At 38.8% G+C, this 23,500-nt stretch overlaps 1 protein-coding gene across 1 annotated transcript; it reads left to right on the top strand.

The window, feature by feature from the left end:
• Positions 1 to 1,630: 1,630 nt before the first annotated feature.
• Positions 1,631 to 23,015, top strand: mtnr1ba (melatonin receptor type 1Ba). Its single transcript, XM_053239473.1, has 2 exons — positions 1,631 to 2,342; positions 17,360 to 23,015. Exons 1-2 carry the CDS (start codon positions 2,099 to 2,101, stop codon positions 18,223 to 18,225), a joined length of 1,110 nt encoding a protein of 369 aa, XP_053095448.1. The 5' UTR covers positions 1,631 to 2,098; the 3' UTR covers positions 18,226 to 23,015.
• The last annotated feature ends 485 nt before the right edge of the window (positions 23,016 to 23,500 follow it).

Genomic DNA, 23,500 nt, shown 5'->3' with positions numbered 1-23,500 from the left:
AATTACTGAGGAATTAGCCACGGGTGATCTTTGTTCTATTAGCGAAAACCAATTTCAATGTTTAAGACCAAAACATGCACAAATATAAAACAAAAGTGTCTATGCCCTTTCTCTCTTTTTCTCCTCCATTCTCTCTCTCTCTCTCTGGCTGTCTCTCTCTCCCTCTCTCTCTCTCTCTCTTTCTCTCTGCACATCTCTGGGGGTTTCTGACAATCTGACATCAAAGAACAGACAGAGAGAAAGAGCGAGAAGCCTCTCGCTGCCACAGAATCCAGACATGCACTTATATAACGCACTCCGCTAACGAACCCATGCTCTGGAACACACAAACCACCGAGACATCCCATCACACACCGGAGGCCGCCCACATACACACACCATCCAACATCATGTTGTCGTTGTTAAGCGTGTGCCAGTGTGATGGTTCTCAAGGGAATCAAACACCTGGATCTGAGTGGGTCGGTTTTGCTCAAGCTGTGAGTGTTCGTCAGAAGAGGTGTCATGGGGCGTGTGCTGGCTCGCCAAGATGAGGAGCAACATATAACATTATTCTCTCTTTACTGCGTCTGTATTGCTTCCAAACAAATCCCACTCTCGGGGTATCTTCATGACAGCATCTTCTTGTGCGTCTGCCAGTCTAGCTGGCTTCTCTAGCATCGTCTCAAAGTAAAGTGGACCTCAGTGAAAACAGTTACACTATACGCTAGCCTCGATGAATACAAAGTTACGCAAAATCCACGTACGAGAAACCTCACCTTGTTCTCCATCTTCCTCAGAACCACCTGAAGCTTCATCCAGACCAGACCAGACCAGATGAGACGCATCAGCGTATGTTCTGTCAAAGGTTCATCTCTGGTTAACTTTTTTTTTTTTTTTTTTTTAAACATCCCAACGAAATGTCATTGTTTACGCATCAACGTGTCAGAGTGTGCTTTCTGTCCATCCTCAGTGCACTCTTTCACCCCAGATACTATGGAAGCTTTACAGGACATCTATCACCCAAGTCATCTTTCCAGACACAAGAGCACAGAGTCTGTGAAAAATTACTGACATGAAGGATTCAGACAGGATTAAAATCACAGAGATACTCCTTTAAAACTTACATTACCTCACCTCCTCATGTGGAACTAATCCAGTCTGGATATCTCATTTTATATTTATGCTTTACTTCTTCTTTTTTTTCTTCAGATTTTATGCTAATTGTGTAATTTATTTATTTGTTTACACATTTATTTGTGGGACGCAGTGTTCCCTTCATACAAAGAAGGCAGCGTCAAACATTGAGCGCGTGCACACACACACACACACGCACACTCACAAGCGCGTGCACACACACACACACACACTCACAAGCACGCGCACACACACACACACACACACACACACACTTTGTTCCATTTAAGTTAAACTGTAATTGAGTTCTGAGCTCGAGCCTCGTTAATATGACACACCGCACGAGCTCGTGTCTTTTTGAGTTTCCGTTATTAAAGTTGTAATGATTTGAGAGAGACAGAGCGCACGGAGTGTTTAATAGCGCGTGGACTGCTGTCTCCCTGAGTGTGTGTGTGTGTGTGTGTCTGTGTGTGTGTGTGTGTGAGAGAGAGAGAGAATGTGCCACAGGAGAGCTGTAGCTTATGCAGGTCGATATTAATCGCAACACACACGCACACACACACGCACGGGCGCGCGCGCACCTCTCCTCCCTCCACATGTACCAGAAGCTCAGCTCTGTATGCAAACGAGAAGCGACGAAAGGGGGCGGAGCGCCGGCATATCCACGCGCGCGCGACTCGACTCGACTCGACTCCCGCCTGTCTGTGGATGGGATCTGGAACGAGCGCGCGAGACACTCGGCAAGCGGGCCGTGGGAGCAGCGCGAGGAGCGCGCGAGCAAGTGACTTTCCAGCAAACTTCGATGGACCAGAGCGCTGCTCGAGCACGCGAGACTGAGGAAAGGCGCACGTGCTCGAAACTTGACGGAATGTAACGGATTCGGGTTGGTTTATCTGAGAGGCGTGTGTGTGTGTGTGTGTGTGTGTGTGTGTGTGTGGAGGCATGGCGGAGAGAGCGCGCGTCTGAATGAACGGAGTATTCCGACATGCCCGAGGATGTTGCGTTCATTAGGAACCGGACAGAAGCGGTGCAGGGTCGCGCGTGGGGCGCTGAGGTGTTGGCTGGAGGAGGAGGAGGAGGAGGAGGCGGCGGCGGCGGCGCGCGACTGGGACCGACATGGCAAGTGGCTGTGCTCGCGAGCGTGTTGATCTTCACGAGCGTGGGGGACGTGCTGGGAAACACGCTGGTCATCGTGTCCGTGCTCAGGAACCGAAAACTGAGGAACGCAGGTGAGTGTGTGTGTGTGTGTGTGTGTGTGTGTGTGTGTTACCTAAGTCGGGATGCATTCAAGTATCATTGCTTTGACGATCAACCGCGCGTCTCGTGCGCTGCGATTTCATTCACGTGCACACGCAACAACGGTCGAGTGGCTGGCGTCCTCAGCGCGCGCACTGCTGCAGCTTTTCCCCGCGTCATGAAAATAAGAATGAAACGGGATAATAAAAATGTGTATTACTGATTATTGTTATTATTGTTGTTGTTGTTATTGTCCTCGTGCACACGGGTGTGTGGTGGAGGTGGTGCACGCGGGTTCTCCGGGTGGCTCCGTTTTCCACGCACACACACGCACACACACGCACACACCATTTCCAAAGCATGAGTGCCTTTATAATTGACAGTGCAAATAAATGCATGTGCATGCTGTTGTATTATTTTATAATAATATAATAATGTTATAAGATATTAACATGCATTATTATGCATGCATTGGTTTTTGTATTTAAGTAGCTTATTAATATGCAATGCTTATTTTAAAATTAATGAAACTTTAATTCACCCTTTGTTTAATAGAGAAGGATGCGCCTAATAAATGAATAAATACAGCAGATTTGAGAGAAGCTGCATTTTCGGGCTCCAGGATCAAATCTGTCCGTTTATACGCTTTAAATCGTTTTAAAGGTTAATATTAACCACGTTTCCATGTGAAAGATGCACGCTAAATACTAAACAACAGGAAGGGTACGACTTCAGGAAAGGTACTTTAGTCCCCTTTTTTCTGAGAAGTCTACTTCCAATATACTTTGAAAACGAGAGAACCGAGCGACGGACAGTTATAAAGTTTTTTTTTTTTCAACTTGCTATGATTATGAATACAGTCAAGCATCATAGCTTCAAATAGGGCTGAATTGTGTGTAAAGTTTAGAAATAGGTGCAGCATCAAGTGGGTAGAATGCAGTTGCTTTATGGGTAGGATCAGGTGGATATTCAGGTAACATTGAGGTGAATTTGAGTGCAAAATTCATCAGATATTTAGAAAATCATGTGGAGTTTTGCTAAGAAGCAGGTTGAATGTTTGCTAAAGATTTCGGGTAAAATGGTGGATGTACTGTATACACCACAAAACGAAAGCTTTTCCCTTCCTGCTCACAAAAAGGTTTTAAATTCTTTTTTAAAATTATTTTCCTCACATTTTAGAATAATAATTAAAGCATGAACATTATGCAATATCAAATATGTGATTGTGTAGTGACCATAATTTATTGCAGAAGTGCTCAGAATGAAAGAAACAGAGTTCAGGAAGTTATAGTCGGCTTCACCTAGACGTTCTTCAGCTGCAAGTCTAAATAGCTATAACGCTTCGATTCATTACATATTAAAAATTCAAACATTATTAGGAATATATGATTGTCTTTACCGGTATAATGTTATATTGTTTTAATAGTTTAAAGGATAATATGAATGTGAGAGAGAGTGACAGAGAATTATGATATTAACCTAATACAATAAGTCATCATTCATTCTAAAAACACACCCATATAGAAGAAAAAACAAATACAATCAGTTTTCTCGTGGTAAGAAAACACCTACAGCTAAGTAACAAGCTTCTCACTGCTACATTTCCATGCCATGCACGAGTGAAATCTCTGAACCATCTCCATATTAATGCCCATGTTTTTGGAAAGCCATGATCATCAAGTACATCTGGTCATAATGGTCGGATGTCCACATAGTTTTGATCACAGAGTGTATGTGAAGGATCTAAAAACCAGGCTGGGCTGTAGTTCGGAACATGCAGCACTTGATGCTACCTCTCATAAAGGATGATCAGACCTTTAAAACCTCCTAGATTTATACTTTATTATTACACTTGTACATCTTACACAGTCCCAGCCATTTACAAGGTTCCTAACCTTCATTATTATGGAACACTTCAAAACAAAGCAATTACTGACTGGGATTTCTTGCTCAATGAATCTGTAAACCCCTTAAGCATCATCTGTTTTTAAGCCATAGTCTTAATAAGATGGCTGACTTTCTTGACTACCCTGCCAGTACATGTGATCTGAATTTGCATACTCCCTGCAACCCCTAGGTACAATTATATCAGGATAGTTTTCAAAGTATGCGTCTGATGTCTGAAATGCTCTGTATTTATAGTATTAGAGTTCGGCAACACTGAATAATATTCTGTCCTGACTGGCTTTCTTCCTCTTGCCTCTGGGTAGATTCATTTTCACTCAATAACCTTTGACTTCTTGAATGATCTAATCCCTCCAAAGGCTTGTTTGCTTCTTCCTGACAATCAGCGGTATCTAAGGAACTGACTTCTGGGCCAGTCATCAGCTTCCTCGGTCTGAACAAGCAGGTAGCTGATCCTCTACAGGATACTGATTTGATGCACCACTTTCTCACTACCATTTTAATCCTGGAGCGTGGAGTTACAGTGTGTGTGTGTGTGTGTGTGTGTGTGTGGATTATGGAATAATTGAATCACACTATTGGTTCCTGTTTGTCTGCAAGTTTTCCATTGAAGATACAAAGATGTGATCCCCAGCATTCAGGTAAGCATCCTCACTGTTTTGTCATGTCAATGAGCTTGTTTCCTTTGTTCTTTAACAGCAAGTTGTTGTGTTGTATTTGCAGCTTCATGAAGATGAGACATCAAAGTCTTTATATAGCTGCTGTGGTCAACAACTACAGAGTCTTGTTTGAACATCACATCCACTGCGAGTCTCAGAATAACGCCAAACATAAGGTGCAATGGTGCAGATCCGGTTGCTTCATATATGCTAATATCGTATGTAAATTTGAGCATTTGAATTGGAACATTAAGCCCACTCTTGCTAGCTGTTAAGGCCATTGAACACAGCATATTGTACATGGGATGGTAGGATGTGTAGTATCAACTCCAACTTGAGAATCTCAGCAATTAATTTACTCGCAAAGTTGGCTGATTTGTGCATGGGAGAGCATGTACGAACTTTATGAAATGATCTGTGACCATTAGCACATTTCCTGAACGCTGTTTGCTGTTTTCAGCACACCAAAAAAATCCAAAGAACTCCATGGATGCAGATATTTTTATACTTTCGAGCCGTACCCTTGCAGATGGTTCAGGTGTCTTAATAAAAATACATCTTTGGCAAAACTTGACATAATGATTAATGACTTGTTCCATCTTAGTCTAATAAAAATGCCGCATAGAAAATGAAGCAGTGTTACTTGTTCCTGGTGTCCCATGAAGTCATGAATGCCACTCCGTGTTTTGTGGAAGAACATTTTGATACGTAGGTCTTACGTGTTATACCATCTTGAATTTGGCATCTTCCTCATTGTTTGCTGAGAGTAAACACTTTTGGAAGAAGTCCTGCCTTCTCTCATTGGGAGGGTGGCTTTTTCGCAGATTGCAAAAGGAATAACCAGTGTTTTGGGGGTCAGGGCCTTGTTCCTGACTTTGCTGGAGACTATGTTGCCACTTTCCAGGAATTGTGGGCTTTGTAGGGAACCTGGATCACCTCAGTACTGTAGGAAACTGGCAGGCATACTTGGGGAGCTTATTGGCGAAACTTCACTGTAAAGCTAAAAAGTGATGATCTGTGTGTTGCTTTTGTGAATGATGACGTTTTCAGGTTGCCCAACATTGGGGTGTTTCTCCATCTCTCCTCCTGGTCAGACCCATCAACATTTCAAGGAAGTTGTATCCCGTACACCATAAGATCAAATTCAGACATGCATTTTGGGTAGATCTGGTGACGTCCATATTATTTTTCTTCAGCTGCTCTGGTTAGGGGTCACCATGGCAGATCTTTGGTCCTCATATTTGACTTGGCATAGTTTTTACACTGGATCCCCCTCATGATGCAACCCTCTGCAGTTTTATCCAGGCTTGCACCCGGCACTGGTAGTGTACTGTCTTGTTCAACCCTAGTGGCTGGGGTCGGTTCCCTGGCCATGGTGGTGAGAGAGCCGGGGCCTGACTGGTGGACCTCCACATTGATCTAGAATTATCTGCTATCTCAGCTCTAGTTTCTTTGACCATTGAAACACTTTATGATTAGGGGAACATAAAATAATTCACTCATAGGTTCTATTCTTTGCAAATTGTGCACTACCTGGGCATCTTCAGGCATGGCTGCACACACACCCTGACATCACTCCAAACTTCCATCTCCATAATTTCTGTCAAGGGTTTGTTTCTCTTCTCTCTCTTTCTGAATGTGTTTAATGCCCTATTAGTTTAACGGCTGCTGCATCTGAGGAGTGTGTATGTGTATGTGTGTGTGTTTTCACACTGCTGATTCTGTGGAGACAGTTTCTGTATCTTTCTCCAGCAGGCAAAAAAATAAAAGAAAGATAGCAAAGAAAGCTCTAACTAGTCCCCTGTTGAAGGATGCAGTGCTTCCCTGGCTGAAAACTGACATCAATCCCCTGACATTAAGGATCCGGGTCACGGCACCAACGTTAGTCATAATGAGATTGCGATGATGACTCTGCTTTGTGTAGTGACTCGAGTGGATTTATTGTAATCTATACACAAGAACAAAACTTGACCACGTTATGTTCTGGACATCTTGGACATCAGGATTATGGTCTTTTTTTTTTCCCCTTGGTGCAGTTTGGTGTCTTTCTACCCCCTGTTTCCCGTAATGTTGTATGATAATCTGGCTTCACTAATATGTGTAACACTATGTGATAGAATTTCATTACTTGTTAGATACATTAGCCTTGTAGGTCCTGTGCAAAACTAATGGTGTGTGTGTGTGTGTGTGTGTGTCAGTGCGGCTGTGCACTCAGTCAGCATTTAAACTGTGGTGTGAAATCCCATGACTATAAAACCGCAAAAGAATTATTTGTGTGTGTTTGTGTGTGTGTGTGTGTGTGTGTGTGTTGAAAATTCCCAATCCTTCACCATGCAGCTATAAAAACGTGAAAGTATTGTGTGTGTGTGTGTGGGTGTGTGTGCACGCCCGCGTTTGTGTGTGTGTGTGTGTGTCTTTACTGAAACTGATTGTCATCAATATGAAGGACGGTACTCTATGGAATGATGACTCATCATATGCACACTTTTATAGCTCAAGTCCTTTCATCTTTTACACACACACACACACACACACACACACACACACACACGAATGCCATAAATGCTGTCATACACAGGATTACAGAAGTGAGCGATGGATAGAAGGAGCTGGTCTTCCAACTTAGTGAGACTGTGTGTTGAATTGTGGGTAAAAATCAAAAAGAATTATGGGCTATTTTGGTTAGACTGATTGTGGCAGATGGTTAAGAAGGGACCATATGGCCAACATAATCACCTTACCTTTATTATATGATGAATTATGGGCAAAAACAAGCAGAATTATGGTTGAGATTGGATTGAATTATAGGTAAACGTAGTTGGAATTATGGGTAAATTCAGCTTTAATTCTGAATAATAGTAATTCAGTTGGCAGGGCCGAGTAAAATAAAATAACTGAAGACTTCTTAAGAGCCAGAGCAAATTTAATGTTAAATCATGCTGGATTTAAAAAGAGGATTCCATGTGATGGCAGTAAGTATTATTGTTGGTAGTTAATAATAATGACCACCAGGTGGCAGCTGAATAAATTCACTTCACTTTGTTCTTTCTTTAAACTATTAGTAGAAAACTGATAATAAATAACTGCCCTGTTTGGTTTCTGTTTATAGATTATACACTATATGATCAAATGTTTGTAGACACCTGACCATCACACCCATATGTCTTCCTTCCCCAAACTGTTGCCCTTCACTGGAACTAAGAGACTGAAACCTGTTCCAGCATGACAATGCCCCTGTGCACAAAGCCAGCTCCATGAAGACATGGTGTGTGAAGGTTGGAGTGGAAGAACTCGAGTGTCCTGCACAGAGCCCTGACCTCAACCCCACTGAACACCTTTGGGATGAACTGGAACACCGACTGAACCCCAGACCTCCTCGACATCCCAACATCAGCGCCTGACCAATGCTCACTAATGCTCTTGTAGCTGAATGAACACAAATCCTAGAAGAAAAGCCTTCACAGAAGAATGGAGGTTATTACAGCGGAATGGGGCGTTCAACAGGCACATATGGGTGTGATTGTTCAGGTGTCCACATACTTTTGGCCGTATAGTGTAAAAGTTTGTTGGAAAATCAGCCCTTTGAGGCTATTTGGTAGCTAATTTTATTTAATTAGTGCACATACGCAAACCTCTCCGGGAAATTCTGGGCAATGTGAAGTGGAATTATGGGTAATATCAAGTGAAGAAATGGGTAAAACCAGACCAGCACATGTGCAGGACAGTTAATAATTGAGAACATAGCTTATTAATAAAGTATTTTTTAGGCACTATTTTCTTCTCATTATTATGTGGAATTATGTGTTGTATTCTACATGAAAGAAACCATAATTATGGGTAAATCTATAGATAATTGTAGTAATAATTATATTAAAATGATTGCACATTATAGTATTGATAATTATAGATAAAAATACTTTAAAGTCTGTATAAAATAAAGATGAATTATGGATAAAATTTAGCTAAATTAGGTGTAATTATGGGTAATATTGTGAGGAATCACAGATAAAATTGGGTGAAATTATGGAAATAATTGGGTGTAATTACTGGTAAAATTGAGTGGCCAAAATAGGACTGAGGAGCGTGTGTGTGTGTGTGTGTGTGTGTGTGTGTGTGTGTGTGTTGCGAATGCTGACTCTGGATTTGCGGTTCTTGCACTCTTTCTTCTAATGGCCTGGCTGAAGACATAACAAACAATCCATTTTGTCAGCAGCGCGTCGCGGTAGAGTGATCTGCTGCTTTGCGATCTTGACTTGGCCATGATTATTTTGTCCAATTTTTGTATCTTTCTCCAGCAGGCAAAGAAAGCTCTAGCTAGTCCCCACGAACTGTTGAAGGATGCAGTGCTTTCCTGGTGGACAGTTAACATGAATCCCCTTGAAGGATCCGGGTCACGGCACCACCGTAGTTAGTCATAATGGGGTGGCCATGATGACTCTGCTCTGCGTAATGGCTCGAGTGGATTTACTGTAATCTATACACATGAACAAAACCAGGCCATGTGTATAACCTTATGGCGCTGGACATCTTGGACAGCCGAATCATTGGCATCATTCCACCCCCAGTTTCCCATAATGTTGTACGATAATATAGCTCCACTAAAATATGTAACGCTAGATAAGATCAACTTTCATTCCTTGTTAGATCCATTAGCCTTGTAGCTCCCATTCAAAACTAAAGGTGTGTGTGTGTGTGTGTGTGTGTGTGTGGAGCAGCATCAGTAAGGCTGTGCACCCAGTCAGCATTAAAATTCTGTGGTGTGAAACATCACATAAAGCACATGCGCAAAACTTTATAGGAAATTACAGGCAACATAAAGTGGAATTATGGATAATATCAAGTGAAGAAATGGGGGAAAACCAGACCAGCACATGTGGCGGACGGGTAAGAAGTGAGAATATAGCTTAAAAGCTGAATTATAGACAAAACCAGGTGAAATTCTGTATAAAATCTGTTAAAATTGGGGGGAAATGGGTGGAATTATGGGTAAAATTAAGGAAATTTATGGCCCAAATTGGAAGCAATTATGGGTAAAATTGTGTGGAATTATGAGTACAGTTGTATAGAATTATGGATAAAATTAAGTGGAATTTTGGTGAAATTATAGATAAAAATGGGTGAAATTATGGGCACAATTTGATGGAATTATGGGAAAAATGGGTGAAATTATTGATAAAAACTGGATGAAATAATGAGTAAAATTGTGTGGAATTTTGAGTACAATTGGGAGGAATTATTGGTAAAATTGATCAACATTATGAGTAAAATTGGGTGAAATTATGTGGAAATATACTGTAAGTACACTTGCATGGAATTATGGGTAAAATTCTGAATGGATTCAGGTTGACTTGTGAATAAAATTTGTTGAACAGTACACAACAGATTGGAAAAGACCCAATGTTCAATTTTTTATTTTACATAGAATTATGGGTACAACTGGATGGAATCATGGGTAAACCCAGGTGGAATTATGGGTAGTTTTGCACCTGATGGTAAGATGGTAGATGGTTAAAAAGAGTCTAGACAAGAAGAACAGCATCTTCTTCTCATCTTCTTCCTTCTGTTATATATGGGATTATGGGGGAAATAGAGTGGGATTGTGGGTAAAATCTGGTCATTTATGCCTTGACGTTTAAGAAGGTCAGACAGAGAAAGAGAGAGAGAGAGAGAGAGGCAACACTGAGTGTGGGCACGCCGATACGGCTTAAGGAATTGATATAAGAAGGAAAGAGAGAGAAAAGAGAGAGAGACATTTACCTTTGATTTACACTCTGATTCATCTGATCCTCTTATCGCTGCTCCACTCATCCGTCATTTTCTCACTATTTGTGTAGGTAAGGAAAAGAGAGAGAAGATGAATGTGTGTGTGTGTGTGTGTGTGTGTGTGTGTGTGTGTGTGGGGCATTTCATTTAAAAATGTGATGACAGGCAGTTTACACACGGCCTATCTGACTCATCATTCTCTTCCATCATATCTTCTTCTCTTTTTAATCTCGCTTTCGCTCTCCTTTTTTTGCTCGTCTTCATCTTTATTTTTTGTAAACATGAATGATACTTTTTTCGTGTGTGTGTGTGTGTGTGTGTGTGTGTGTGTGCGTGTGTGCGTGTGTGCGTGTTAGGTTTTTTGCACAAGGTGACTTCAGGGTCTTGTTAAGTGAGAGTGATGAGTTTGCAAATGTTACACATTAGTGAGCACACAGCATATGATAGACGGTGTGTGTGTGTGTGTGTGTGTGTGTGTGTGTGTGCGTGTGAATGGGGGGGGGGGGGGGGGGGGTCATCGTGGTTAAAGTTCCTTGACAGTAATCTGTGTTTTATGAATATCTTTACTCTTAAAATATTAAATAATACCGTAAGGGGAAAATAGCATTCATACATTATTATTTTTTTTTTTTATTTTAATACACTATCAGTACATATATCCACTTCAGATTTACATATATAATGACTTTTGATTTAGATCGTATAAATATGAACAAAATGTATGTATTATTTATGTATAAATAAAAAATTACAGCTTCGAGACGTCTACGGTAAGAAGGAATACGCTTTTTGCAGCATCGAGGTTTCATTTTCGCCCTTTTCTCTTGGCTTATCATCTTCAATCCCCCAAGGTTACAAAAGTCCCTCTGATGGACTTCAACATCCTTTTGTAAATTTTTAATTTTTAATGCAAGCACCTTTTAGAAACCAGTCTTCTGGCTGTGTGTTTGAGGTCCTTGTCGCTGTTTTTTGAAACCTCCGTCTTCTCCCCAGATTCGGTTTCTTGGCCGGTGAGATTAAAGTCTTAAAGTCTTTATGTCATGTTTCCTTCAATGACAATACCTTTGCAGAGAAGCAGCTCCATATCACGATGCTCCCACCACCATGCTTCACTCTGGGTATGGTGTTCTAGAGATCATCTTCTCAACCCTTCTTTTTTCCAAACATGATGAGCTGAATGATTGCTAAAGAATTCTACTTTTTGTTTTGTCTCACTGTTTCAAAATAGTTCTGATTTGTCTAAATGCTTTTAAATATGCGTCTCTGTTTTACCAAAGCAGTTTTGCGTGAGGCGAATGAACAGAGATGATTACACTGCGTTTCATTGCTATTGTTCTCCGTGTAACTTTCGCTCCTGCTGCTTTCAGCTCGTCCTGCAACTCTTTCCAGGTGACCACTGGCTTCTTTCTTAAGTTACTTCTCATTAGTCTGAGTGCATGTTGTGAAACCTTGCATTCATTTGCAGCATATATATCGTATATGCTATATTTTTAATACAGTATCTGAATACTTTTTTCCTATCAATTTCATTTTTACATTTTTTGGTTTATATCTATTAGTACAAATTCAGAAGATATTTTGTGTGTAAATTTGAGGTGGATATATTATATGATATATATTAAATAACAAAAATGAACGTGCTCGAATAGTTATTTCCTCGCTATGTCACGGACTACAGCACCCACAAGCCATTGCATGTCAAACGCTCGCGGCACGTGCCATGTCACATGACCACGAGCACCTGAGTCACCTTGTTGTCTAATTAGCACAGGTGTGTAAGTCACGCATTGTATAGCACTCGTTGTCGGTCTTTAGTTTTTGTCTAGCGTCATGTTGTTGTCTAGCGTCAATAGCTGCGTTTTCATGCACATCAATATTCCGATCTTAATCTGAATATTTGGCAATATTCTAATTAGTATTGAGTCATGTAAAGACCGCAATCCGATCACCTGGTTCAGATTAAGACAGTATTCTGATTCCCAAAAATTCCGATTCCCATCCCTGGAATATGCCTGTTTTCATCGGAAGTTTGTTTCACGTAAACACCTTATTCAGAAAATCCACTGAAAGGAGACATATGTTCATGCTCAATCCGCAAGGAATTGTGGGTGCTAACAGATGCTTAGCTGTAGGCTAGGTATTTAGGAATGGTGGCTCAGGCACACTTACAACAACCCTGTATACAGGAATATTCCGATCATCGTATTCGGAATATCACTGCAACCCGAATGTAGACCTTAAACGGAATTTGATGTGCATGTAAACGTAGTTTCGTAGTCTTCGTGTTTAACTTTTCTCACTGTAAATAAACGTTTTCCTGCACTTGCATCCGCCTCCTCTACCAATTCCTGACACTCTGTAGTAAATGATTAGCATAAATATTCAGACGCTTTCCTACAACACTCAAATTTGAGTTGAGGTGCAGTGCATTTCCACTAACTGTGTGACGTGTCTAGAATTTGAATCCAATTCTCACGTGCTAAATTCTTTCAATCGGACATGATTGGGAAAGGCACGGTTCGGACTATTTAAAGTCTCCCAGCTGACACAGCGAAACCCAAACCCAAGACACAAACCTGGAGAAGGGAGAAAGAAAAGATTTCTGCTGCCTCGTAGGTCCTGAAGAACGCAGTATTTAATTTTGTTTATGAGCGTAGACGTGGGTCGAAGGGTCGGAGGTCGAAGATTCTGATGATGCTACGATGTCAGTGAAATTCGATCAAGAGCTGACTGAGAAAAATAGGCACAGAGTATGTGTGGTGTGAGTATCGCACCAGTTCCCCACACACACACACACACACACACACACACACACACACACACACACACACAGAGGGCAGGGCAAAGAAACTATGATAATGAATTTGAATCTGGCACGCTGTTTACACACCAGCTTAATGTTTCCGAATATCAACCTTAATGACATTAATTATTAATACATTTATCTTATTTTTGAAATGCTTCGTTAAACCCTAATTAGAGACTCAGTCCTAGCTAAAGGTGTAAGTAAAATTCGCACTCTGGCAGTTTTAAACCGCTTAACGCGTTTCGAAATCCGGCTTTGAATTTTTTTGCTGAAACGAGCCCGACTTGAAAACTAGATTTTCAAAGCAAATGCGTTCAAGGAGAAAGAGATGGAGGGAGGGAAGTGGGGGGGGGGGGGGGGGGGGGGGGGGGTTGGAATGAAAGAAAAAGGAATAAGCAAGATGAAGAAAAATACGTCGGAGGAAAAGAAATTACGGAATGAATTCATTCATTATAAATCTGTGAGAAATTGCAGTATATTTAACATGATATGAGATACATGAATTATCAAAGGCTCATCAAGTTCTTAATGGGGATTTAAAATTCACATGTAGAGCTATAGAGCGCTCAAAAATGTTTTCTGGAAAGCTATTCCGTAGTTTAAAGGGGTAATAAAGCAAAAATGTTGCTTGATGTGTACCCAAGATGGCTGATATACATATCCTGCAGTCATCTGGAGCATCACTTGTGGATGTCCACAGAAATCAATGCTAAGCGCTATTGAGTACCAACACTAACTGGTTTTCCTATTACATGTAATGTTTGAATTAGAAAAATTTCATGCAGACATCAAATGTACCGAAAGATTGATTTTGTGTCTTAGTCTTCTGGATAGATAGACTCTAGATTAATATATATATACTTTTGAATTTTAGATTTGAGACGCAGATCATGGCAGCAGTCACAACAACAGTGGAAAGTTATTAGAGCTCATCAGTCTGTTTGACTGAAATCGTATGAAATCTCTAAATATTTACAGTTCGACATGGAAACCAGATGAACAGGGATGGTTTGGCTCTGAGGTGCCATCACATAAGGTATGGAGGTGAGTGTGAGAGTGTGAGAGAGAGTGTGTAACCTGCTTCAGCTGAGTGAATTGCTTGTGGTTGGTTAAACTGCTTCTGGAGATCAGTAAGATATACCACAGCTGAACCGTTCAGAGCTGTAAACACCATAAGCAGAACTTCGTAGTCAATTCAGGTAGCCAGTGTAGCATGAATAAGACAAATAAGACGGCATTCTGAGCCGTGCAGCCGTGAGTTTGCGTCAGGAGTCAATGGAATTCTGCGTTTCACTGCATTTCACTTTCATCACTGTGTTGCAGACTTGCTACACTGAAATGCAATCACTCTCCAATCACAGCCATAGAACATCTTGTGTAAGCTTGTTGTTTATTCATTCATATTGCATTGAACTTTTAATCATTACGTTTTTTTTTTTTCTTTAATTAGCACTAAAACTTGGAAAAGTGTTTAAAAGTGTTAATGTGACTGATGACTATAACAGGACATAATTGTCATTAAATTTTATTAGCTCGCTATCTTGACCAGCAATGTTAGCTAATAGTTGTTTTTTTTTTTTTTTTAATTTTGATGTACATAAGAGTTACAGTTTTGACTGAAGTATTATTGCATGTCCATTTTGTTCTTTATGTTCCACAAACCCGACCTCTTCCATTCTGTGGTGCATGATGGGACACAATTCATCCATTTTGCTCGTATATTTGATTCTACGTCTAATAGAGCTGTGTCTGCGTACAGTAGTGCATAAACAGCCGATTTCAGACAATTCTAATGATCAAATTAGAAAATTAGAAAGCCAAGAAGGTCAAAAACAGACGTGTGGTGTGTGGGAAACGAAAGGGGTCAGGAGTTTATAGGAATAATACGGTAATAAGGAAGTGCCCGATAGCTCTAATGTTCATTTTGTGCCGTCATGGCACAGATAGTGTGGTCCAGAAAGGTAACCGAAGAATTGTTTCATTAGATTATCTGTGTTCAGATCGGATTTTGCTACTTTAACGTTACTCTGCTAGCTAAATTACATTAGCACATTAGAGCGAAGGAAATTGAGTGTGTAAATCTCGAAGGAAATCACTGAAGCTACATCGTTCTCGCTGCCAAGTCCGTGTGTGTTCCTGTTGATGAATCTGCTCCTGCTACACACTTCCGTTTTTTCCCCAAGTTTACGCTCTTGAGACATAAAGTTTGGATTTATAAGTCCACAAGGGTGTGTTAAAGTCAGTCTTGGAGTGTGTGTGTGTGTGTGTGAATTCATTAGCAGAGCAAGAAAGCATCCCTTTGTCTCAGGTCATTAATGTTTTAATTAGGAATTAAGGTTTAATTACTGTGTGTGTGTGTGTGTGTGTGTGAGTGATTGTGTGTGTGTGTGTGTTGGAGTTGATTTCTATTGCTGTATTGAATTCTGTGTTGAACTCTATCTGAACTCATCAGTCGTGTTTACAAAGGCACACACACACACACACACACACACACACACACATAGCCAGAAATACATTACGTGTGTCTGTGTTTGTGTTATAGATCATAGAGATGCTACACAGTTGCTCCTGGATCACACAGATAAGAGATTTTGATCGCTCTCTTAGAAAAACACTGTTCCAAGCAATCGCAAGTGGGTTGCTCTGTATCCTTCATCACCTGTGAATATCCTTCATCACCATGCGGAATAAACGCGTGCCTGGTTCACGGATGTTTAAAAAAAAACAGATCAGTAAACATCTAAAGAGTCAAAAAAGAAAAGTCAACTTAAAAAAAGTCAACTTTAAATCAAATTTTAAAAAATTCAAGCTTAAAAAAAGAAATCAAATCAACTTTAAATAAATTGTCTTTTTTTAAATCAACCTTAAATAAAATGTCAACTTTAAATAAAGTCAACTAAAACAGAAATTAACTTTTAAATTTAAAAAAAAAAGGTTAACCTTAAAACAAGGAGTCAACTTTAACTAAATTGTCAGCTTTTAGTCAGATTAAAAAAAATAAATAAAAGTATTCAAATTTGGTCAATTTCAAACAGAAATCAACTTTAAATAGTCAACTTAAAAAAAAAAAAAAGTACTCAAATTTAAAGAAGAGTGGTCAACTTAAAAAAGTCAAATTTAAATTTAAAAAAATCAACCTTAAAAAGAAGTCAACCTTTAACAAAAAGAAATCAACTTTAAATAAAAAAGTCAACTTTAAAAGAAGTCAAATTAAAAATGAAATAAAATAAAAGTACTCAAATTTGGTCAACTTAAAAAAATAAGCTTTAAATTAAAAAAGTCAACCTTAAAAATAAAGTCAATTTAAAAAGAAATCAACTTTAAATTGTCAACTTTTTTAAAAAGTCGACTTTTAATTAAAAGTAAATTTCAAAAAAGAAGCCAACTTTTAAAAAAAAAAAGAAAGAAAGAAAGAAATCAACTTTAAATAAAAAGTTGATTTTATAAAATGTCAGCTTTAAATAGAAGTCAACTTTAAATGAAAATAAGTTAACATTAAATAAAAAAGTGAACTAAAAAAAGTTTGTGAGTGATACTGATTTATTCAGCTTTAATTTACCTTTAACACCTTTAACTGATTTATTCACATTTACAGAGACTGAATTGTTCGTGATGGAACCGTATCCAATAAAAAAACAGTGTTATAGTTCGGCTAGTAAGCTACTAAACACAGTCATGTGCTAACATTTCACGCTAACCATTTACTTTAGCTAATGTTAATGTTTCTTCTCCAGCATTAGCCACCTCGTATTAAGGAGATGGTTTGATATGAGATCACGAGACAGCTTGCTAATGTTAGGATAAAAGTTGTGTGGTTGCGTTTGTTAGATATAATGTTATAATATTGTTTATCTTTGTGTGTGTGTGTGTGTTACAGGTAATGCGTTTGTCGTGAGCCTGGCGTTGGCAGATCTGTTGGTGGTGTGTTACCCGTACCCGCTGGTCCTTCACGCGCTGCTGCACTCCGGCTGGCTGCCCGGCGAGACAGAGTGTAAAGTGAGTGGCTTTCTCATGGGCGCCAGCGTCATCGGCTCTGTCTTCAACATCACAGCTATTGCCCTCAACCGCTACTGCTTCATCTGCCACGCCCGCACTTATGCCAAAGTGTATGGCCGCCGTGGCACGCTGGCTCTAATCATGCTTGTGTGGGCTCTAACGGGCGTCGCCATACTGCCAAATCTCGCACTGGGGTCACTGACCTATGATCCTCGTGTGTATTCTTGCACTTTTAGCCAAACTGCGAGCGCCGGTTACACCTTCGCCGTGGTTTTCGTTCATTTCCTGTTTCCCATTGCCATCGTAACATTCTGCTATGCACGAATTTGGATGCTAGTGCTAAACGTGAGACGGCGAGTGGCTAGCGACACGAGGCCCCGCCTCCGGCCAAGTGAGGTCCGCCATTTCCTCACCATGTTCGTCGTCTTTGTGCTATTCGCCGTCTGCTGGGCACCGCTCAATCTGATTGGCCTAGCTGTCGCCATGGATCCACCCAGAGTGGCGCCATTGGTTCCCGATTGGCTCTTTGTGGTCAGCTATTTTATGGCGTATTTCAACTCGTGCCTCAACGCTGTTGTATACGGGCTGCTCAATCAGAACTTCCGGCGCGAGTATCGATGCATCCTGATGTCACTCTGCAAGCCCCGCCTCTTTCTGCAGGAAACGTCAAGGGGTGGAACAGAGCGAAGCAACAAGCAATCACAGGGTAACAACAACAACGAGCAGGCGAAAGCCGATACTACTTAACGATCCAGGAATATCCGTACAATCCGTTCAAACTTTCCAAACAAAAAGGGCATGAAAGAGAACTTGACACGATACACTTTAAAGATACACGTTAGCAATACAGCGTTAGACATTGCGTATAGGATAATTCACATGGACACAATGAGAGAGTGGGACAGGAAGTTAGCAACACCATTCCAATAACAAAGGCATAAAATTCAGCATTATACACTGTTCAATACTGTTACCGTGAAAGATGGTGGAAACAAACCTAGCTAAAGCAAATTCACTAACGCAGAACCAATTTCTAGTTAAAAAAAGCCTCAATTAAAGAAACTGCAATCACAAAATAACACCAATACATTAAACTGCCATGTTACAAACTGCTTCAAACAATCTTAGGCTAATATTTTGCAAATGGTTCTTTGCGCTACTATACAAATATTATACTCAAAGCCAAGCGCTCTGAACAAAACATTCGGAACAGACAGAATTTAACATCCTACAGTGTTTCAATACTAACATTACAACACAACAGTAGCTAACTCATCCATCGCAACGCTAGACACGAGTCTATATAGCTACCCGAGCTTTCTGATCAAAAAAATTCAGTTAAAAATAGTCAGAAAATTCAACGTAGCTATGATCGAATTAAGAAGAAAGGTAGTTTTCCTTCCAAATATAATATTGAACAAAAGAGCATCAATAATGCTACACTAACAGCTACGACATTAGCTATGCCTAACATCCATCTCACCAATCAAAGGCAGACTATTTAACTCAGTTGTAGTAATTAAAAAATGCCAAATTAAAAATTTAAGAAGTTATAACAGTTCCATTTCAGTTCCTCCGATTCAACAAACCCATAAAAAACATTGCTAATCAACTGTAGCTACAGTTTTCTTCTTAACAGCAACACAATGCTGAGAGCCAACGTGTAAAACGCTTTGTTAGCATCGCACAATTGCTCATGTGTCATTTGTCGGTGTACGAGTCTTTGACTTGCTGGGAATCCGTAAAGCAAAAGCCCAGGCATTGTATTTGCAGGAAAAGAAAAAAGAGAGTGCGAGCCATTTTTCCCGTCTCTGCATTACAGCGATGTTGTTTTACTACAGCAGCTGCACTTTACAGGCCAAACGCGACCCTTAAAAGACTCCATTTTATGAGCATTTTTCACGTCCTCTGAGTCCTGACCTTTTTCTTGGTTCCTGTAAACCTCTAGTCAGTTGCACGAAGGTTTAAGGTACTTGAAGACTACATTAAACTCAATTCAACAGAAGAAATCGTGTTGAAACAGTGAAACAGTTGCGTCCCAATGCTGTAATTGTTGTTTCTTTTGGGTGTGAATGCTACAGTAATGGATCTCCAGGGATGACGCATTAATTTTTAACAAGCTCAGTCGTTGGAACATCGAACACTCTTATACAACATCGAACATACGGTGCAAGCGTAAGCTGACGCTCATTGTTGCGCACGATACACTGGCAATAAAAATTAGCAACTTTTAGCAACCTACAAAACTGTGACCGTTTCAAGTAGCTCAAGGGATTGAGATTTCTAAAATTAACAGCTAATTTGAAACTTAGCATCGTAGAATGAATATATTAGCTAAGTGAAATGAACTTAAAGTGTGTAAAGACATTGGGGTTCATTTATCAATCTTTTAGTTCAGTTGTGTGTAAATGATTTTGTAAGCCAAACCAAACAAAACGATTTGGTAACACTGATTTTCTTTATACTTTGTACAAAATTTACATTTAATGTGACAACCACTACCAAAAATTCCATACAAGGCTGAAACCCAAAATGACAACTAAATGGTGAAAGAGCGCCTCCTATGTGCAGTGTGTATTAAAGCTCAGCCATTGCAGTATGCTGGCTACACACAATAACACTTCCTCCTTTTATAGGGCGCCATTACTTTTGTCCTAATTGCATGGCTAGTCTTATTTGTCTTAATTAATTGCATTAATTAGGTCATTCATATGAAACAACCATGTTTTACAAGATTTTCATTAAATTTGCGTTTGTAACTGAAATAAATAAGTGATTTAAATTTAACGCAATCCGAATATAAATTGCAGTAACTCATCGCCAATTTTAAAATTAAGCATTAGTGAATACAAAAAATTTACGCAAACTCAGGAGATCTCGTAGGATACGATCGTTATCCAGAACTAACTGGATTTTCATAAATACCACAGTTCTTGTGTAAATGATCCTGCCAGCGATTTATGCATAAATTATTTTGAAAAGGCGCTATTGTAGGAAAAGCTGCACTTTAAAATCATAAAATAATTTGCTAGCAGTGTTGCTTTAAAATTCTCTTGTGTATTTTATGTATAATTCTTCATTTAGTAGTACTTCTGTTACTTTATTTTACCCTAATGGTGGGGAAACTGTGTTGTAACTAAGGGATAAATGCACTCCTGGCACTGTTTTAACCCTTCAGCAACATTTAAATTATATTTACCCCAGGGATCCAATCATTTTATACGACTTCTGCAGCATTAGCACTTCGGCTAGTGAGGAAACGAAAGAGAAACGCCAGCTGGTGTATTAGCATTCATTCCCCACAGCGCCTTTCCATATTCCGTAGCTGAAATTCTGCATGAGCGCTGTGTAAAGCTGAACTCAGCACTTAAAATCAGTTCTGTAATGTTTGCTCACAATTTCTAGCTAGCAAAAAATTCTTAAATGCTACAAAGAACATTTACTGCTTATTTCTGCATAAACTTCAAGACCCACATTGAGAATAAATAACAATGAATTAGCAAAAACAGCATTTTACACAACGTCACAGCAGAAAAAGTGTTAAACCACAAGAAATGACGCAATCATCTGACATAAAATGCTAGTTTAATTCTGCTAATCATAATCACACACAAATCTTTCATCTTAGCCAAAAAATGTTTTATTTTACATTAGTCTGGATAATCTGAATAATGAAATTATAAATAAAAGGTTTATATGCTAGTAAAATAAATTGGAAATGTTCAGGAATAGCAATTAATTGTGCAATAATTAAAATTGAGAAATTGGAAATTAATTCAGTATTAAATATCATACCTCAGCGTTGCAGTTCCATTCTGCTTTAAAAACAGCATTGGAAAAACGTTTGTTTTAAAATGTCTATAACCTACTTCTATAAGTGTGTGTTTGTGTGTCAGGTTTCATTTTAAATACTGGGACCACAGGAGCACATACAAAGTAGGGACTTTTGAAAAGCATAGCTAATCCTTACACACACATTTTGTATATATATAATATATATATATATATATATATATCTCCATGTGTGTGTGTCAGCAAAGACTATGAACTGTGAACTCTTAACTCTTTTTATGTAAATGTGCCTGATGTTCAAAAGCCTCAAACATGTCACATCTGCAAAGCAAATTTCATAAATGCCTCAAATTTACTAAATTACATAAATTTATTACATCTGTTTAAGCCTCAAAGTCAAACCAGTTAAACTGTGTTTAAACTTTTGCAACAGTATAGCTGTTGGAAAGACACACTTTTAGGACTGAACTGAGTGAAGTGTAATATGTATATATAAAAAAACTTCAATTTTAATGAACTAATGAAATGTGTTGTTAAAATTATGTACGCTGTTGTGTATTATGTTTTAATATGTTTTAAGGATTCTTGGAAGGATTGGAAGGATTGAAAGGATTCTGGTATATTTGGAAGAAAATGGCCCTGATGTGTCCCTAATATGAAGTACATATGTTATATATGTTGTGTGCGTTTTCTAGCAGAAACAGCATTTCAATTTCTAAAGAATGAACTATTTAAATGCTTATTGTATGTCAGTGAAAACTCAAAACAAAACGATTTATCAAATAGAAATGATGTTGTCTTAAATAGTAGGCTTTTATTAACTTCAATTTCCAACAAGACACCACAGATATGTTTTTTTTTAAAAAAAAAAACTGGATGTTGAAATCCATCTAAATTCAATTTTCAGACTTTTACAACTCCCAACTTGATGTTTCGATACTGTTTTCACTGCGCCCTCATGAACTCCCCTTATCACTCAGAAGTACGTATCAGCTACTGCACACGATTGTAGAACTTTGTAGTCAATTTCTATTAAAGGAGGAGTCTGAGAAATAAAACCATTTTGAAGTGTAGCAAATTAGACAATATATGTAAAAATTTCACTGCTTTACACCTATAAACAAAGTTCAAATTTGGGGTTTTTATAAAGAAATTGTCTCATTTTGCAGAAAAAGTTGTAAAATTAACGTCAGTTGAATTTATTGACAACAAACTTCACCTCATAAAGAAATGGAAAAACACTGATGTTTGCTGTGTTTGTGTAAACGAAGGGAAGTCGATGAGGGCATATTGGAATACAAGTCTTAGTAAAAAGGTCCTCAAATAGAGTGGTAACTTGTACAACGTCTAAAATGAAGCCTTGTGGGTGAATTTAAAAGCACAACCAGACTGATGTTAGGAAACTTTCTTCAGTCTCTCAAGAATATCTTAGTAACAAATTTTTGTCACACCAGTGTGTAAGTCTATGCATTAAACTCATCTCACCATCTGTCAATATGATAACTGGTTAACTCTGTGTCTTAGTGTCCTAAGCAAGTATTCAAGTGTCCTAGTGTGTATCGAGAGAATTTTATACCTGTGCTTATGATTCTTTGCAGTGTTGTAGCAATACTTCGAAAGCATTTTAATAAATGCTAATAATGCTTAGTAAAGCTTGGGTAAAGCATTATGATGTGACATAACAGCGACATAAACATCACTGTTTTAAGTGTCCTAATAACTTTATTTAAATTTTCTGATTAACATCAAGCAGAAGTGTTTATATTGAGTAATATATATATATATATAGGATTCAGATATATATATAAATTACATATAAAAAAAATACTTAACACGGATGCTTTTTACTATCCCAGAATGATAGTATTTTATCTGAGTTTTACGTCTGATTATAAAAGTTTGTAAAAAATGTTTTCACTATGAGTTATATGTGCAGTAATGAGTCGTCTGTAACAGTCGTCTGTTATGTAAGTATCTCTTATGCAAGTATCTTAGTAACTTTGACGCACAATCTGTGACAATGGTGAGATTGAGTTTTATTCTTATCTTAGTATTTAAAACTTTCTCTCGGGATTGTTTATTACCGTGTACTCTCTTGTCTTAGTAACATTGAAAGGTACTTACCATAAATATTCAATTGTTGCTACAATTTTATGTTTAATTTGTTCTTGTATCAAAGTAACTATTGTAATTAAGCTAATCTGATCATCTTGGATCCTTTGAGCAAAAA

Source organism: Pangasianodon hypophthalmus, chromosome 14 (assembly GCF_027358585.1).
Source record: "Pangasianodon hypophthalmus isolate fPanHyp1 chromosome 14, fPanHyp1.pri, whole genome shotgun sequence".
NCBI classification, from domain to species: Eukaryota; Metazoa; Chordata; class Actinopteri; order Siluriformes; family Pangasiidae; genus Pangasianodon; species Pangasianodon hypophthalmus.
Note: the sequence above shows the minus strand (reverse complement) of the source record. Positions and strands in the feature narration are given on the sequence as shown.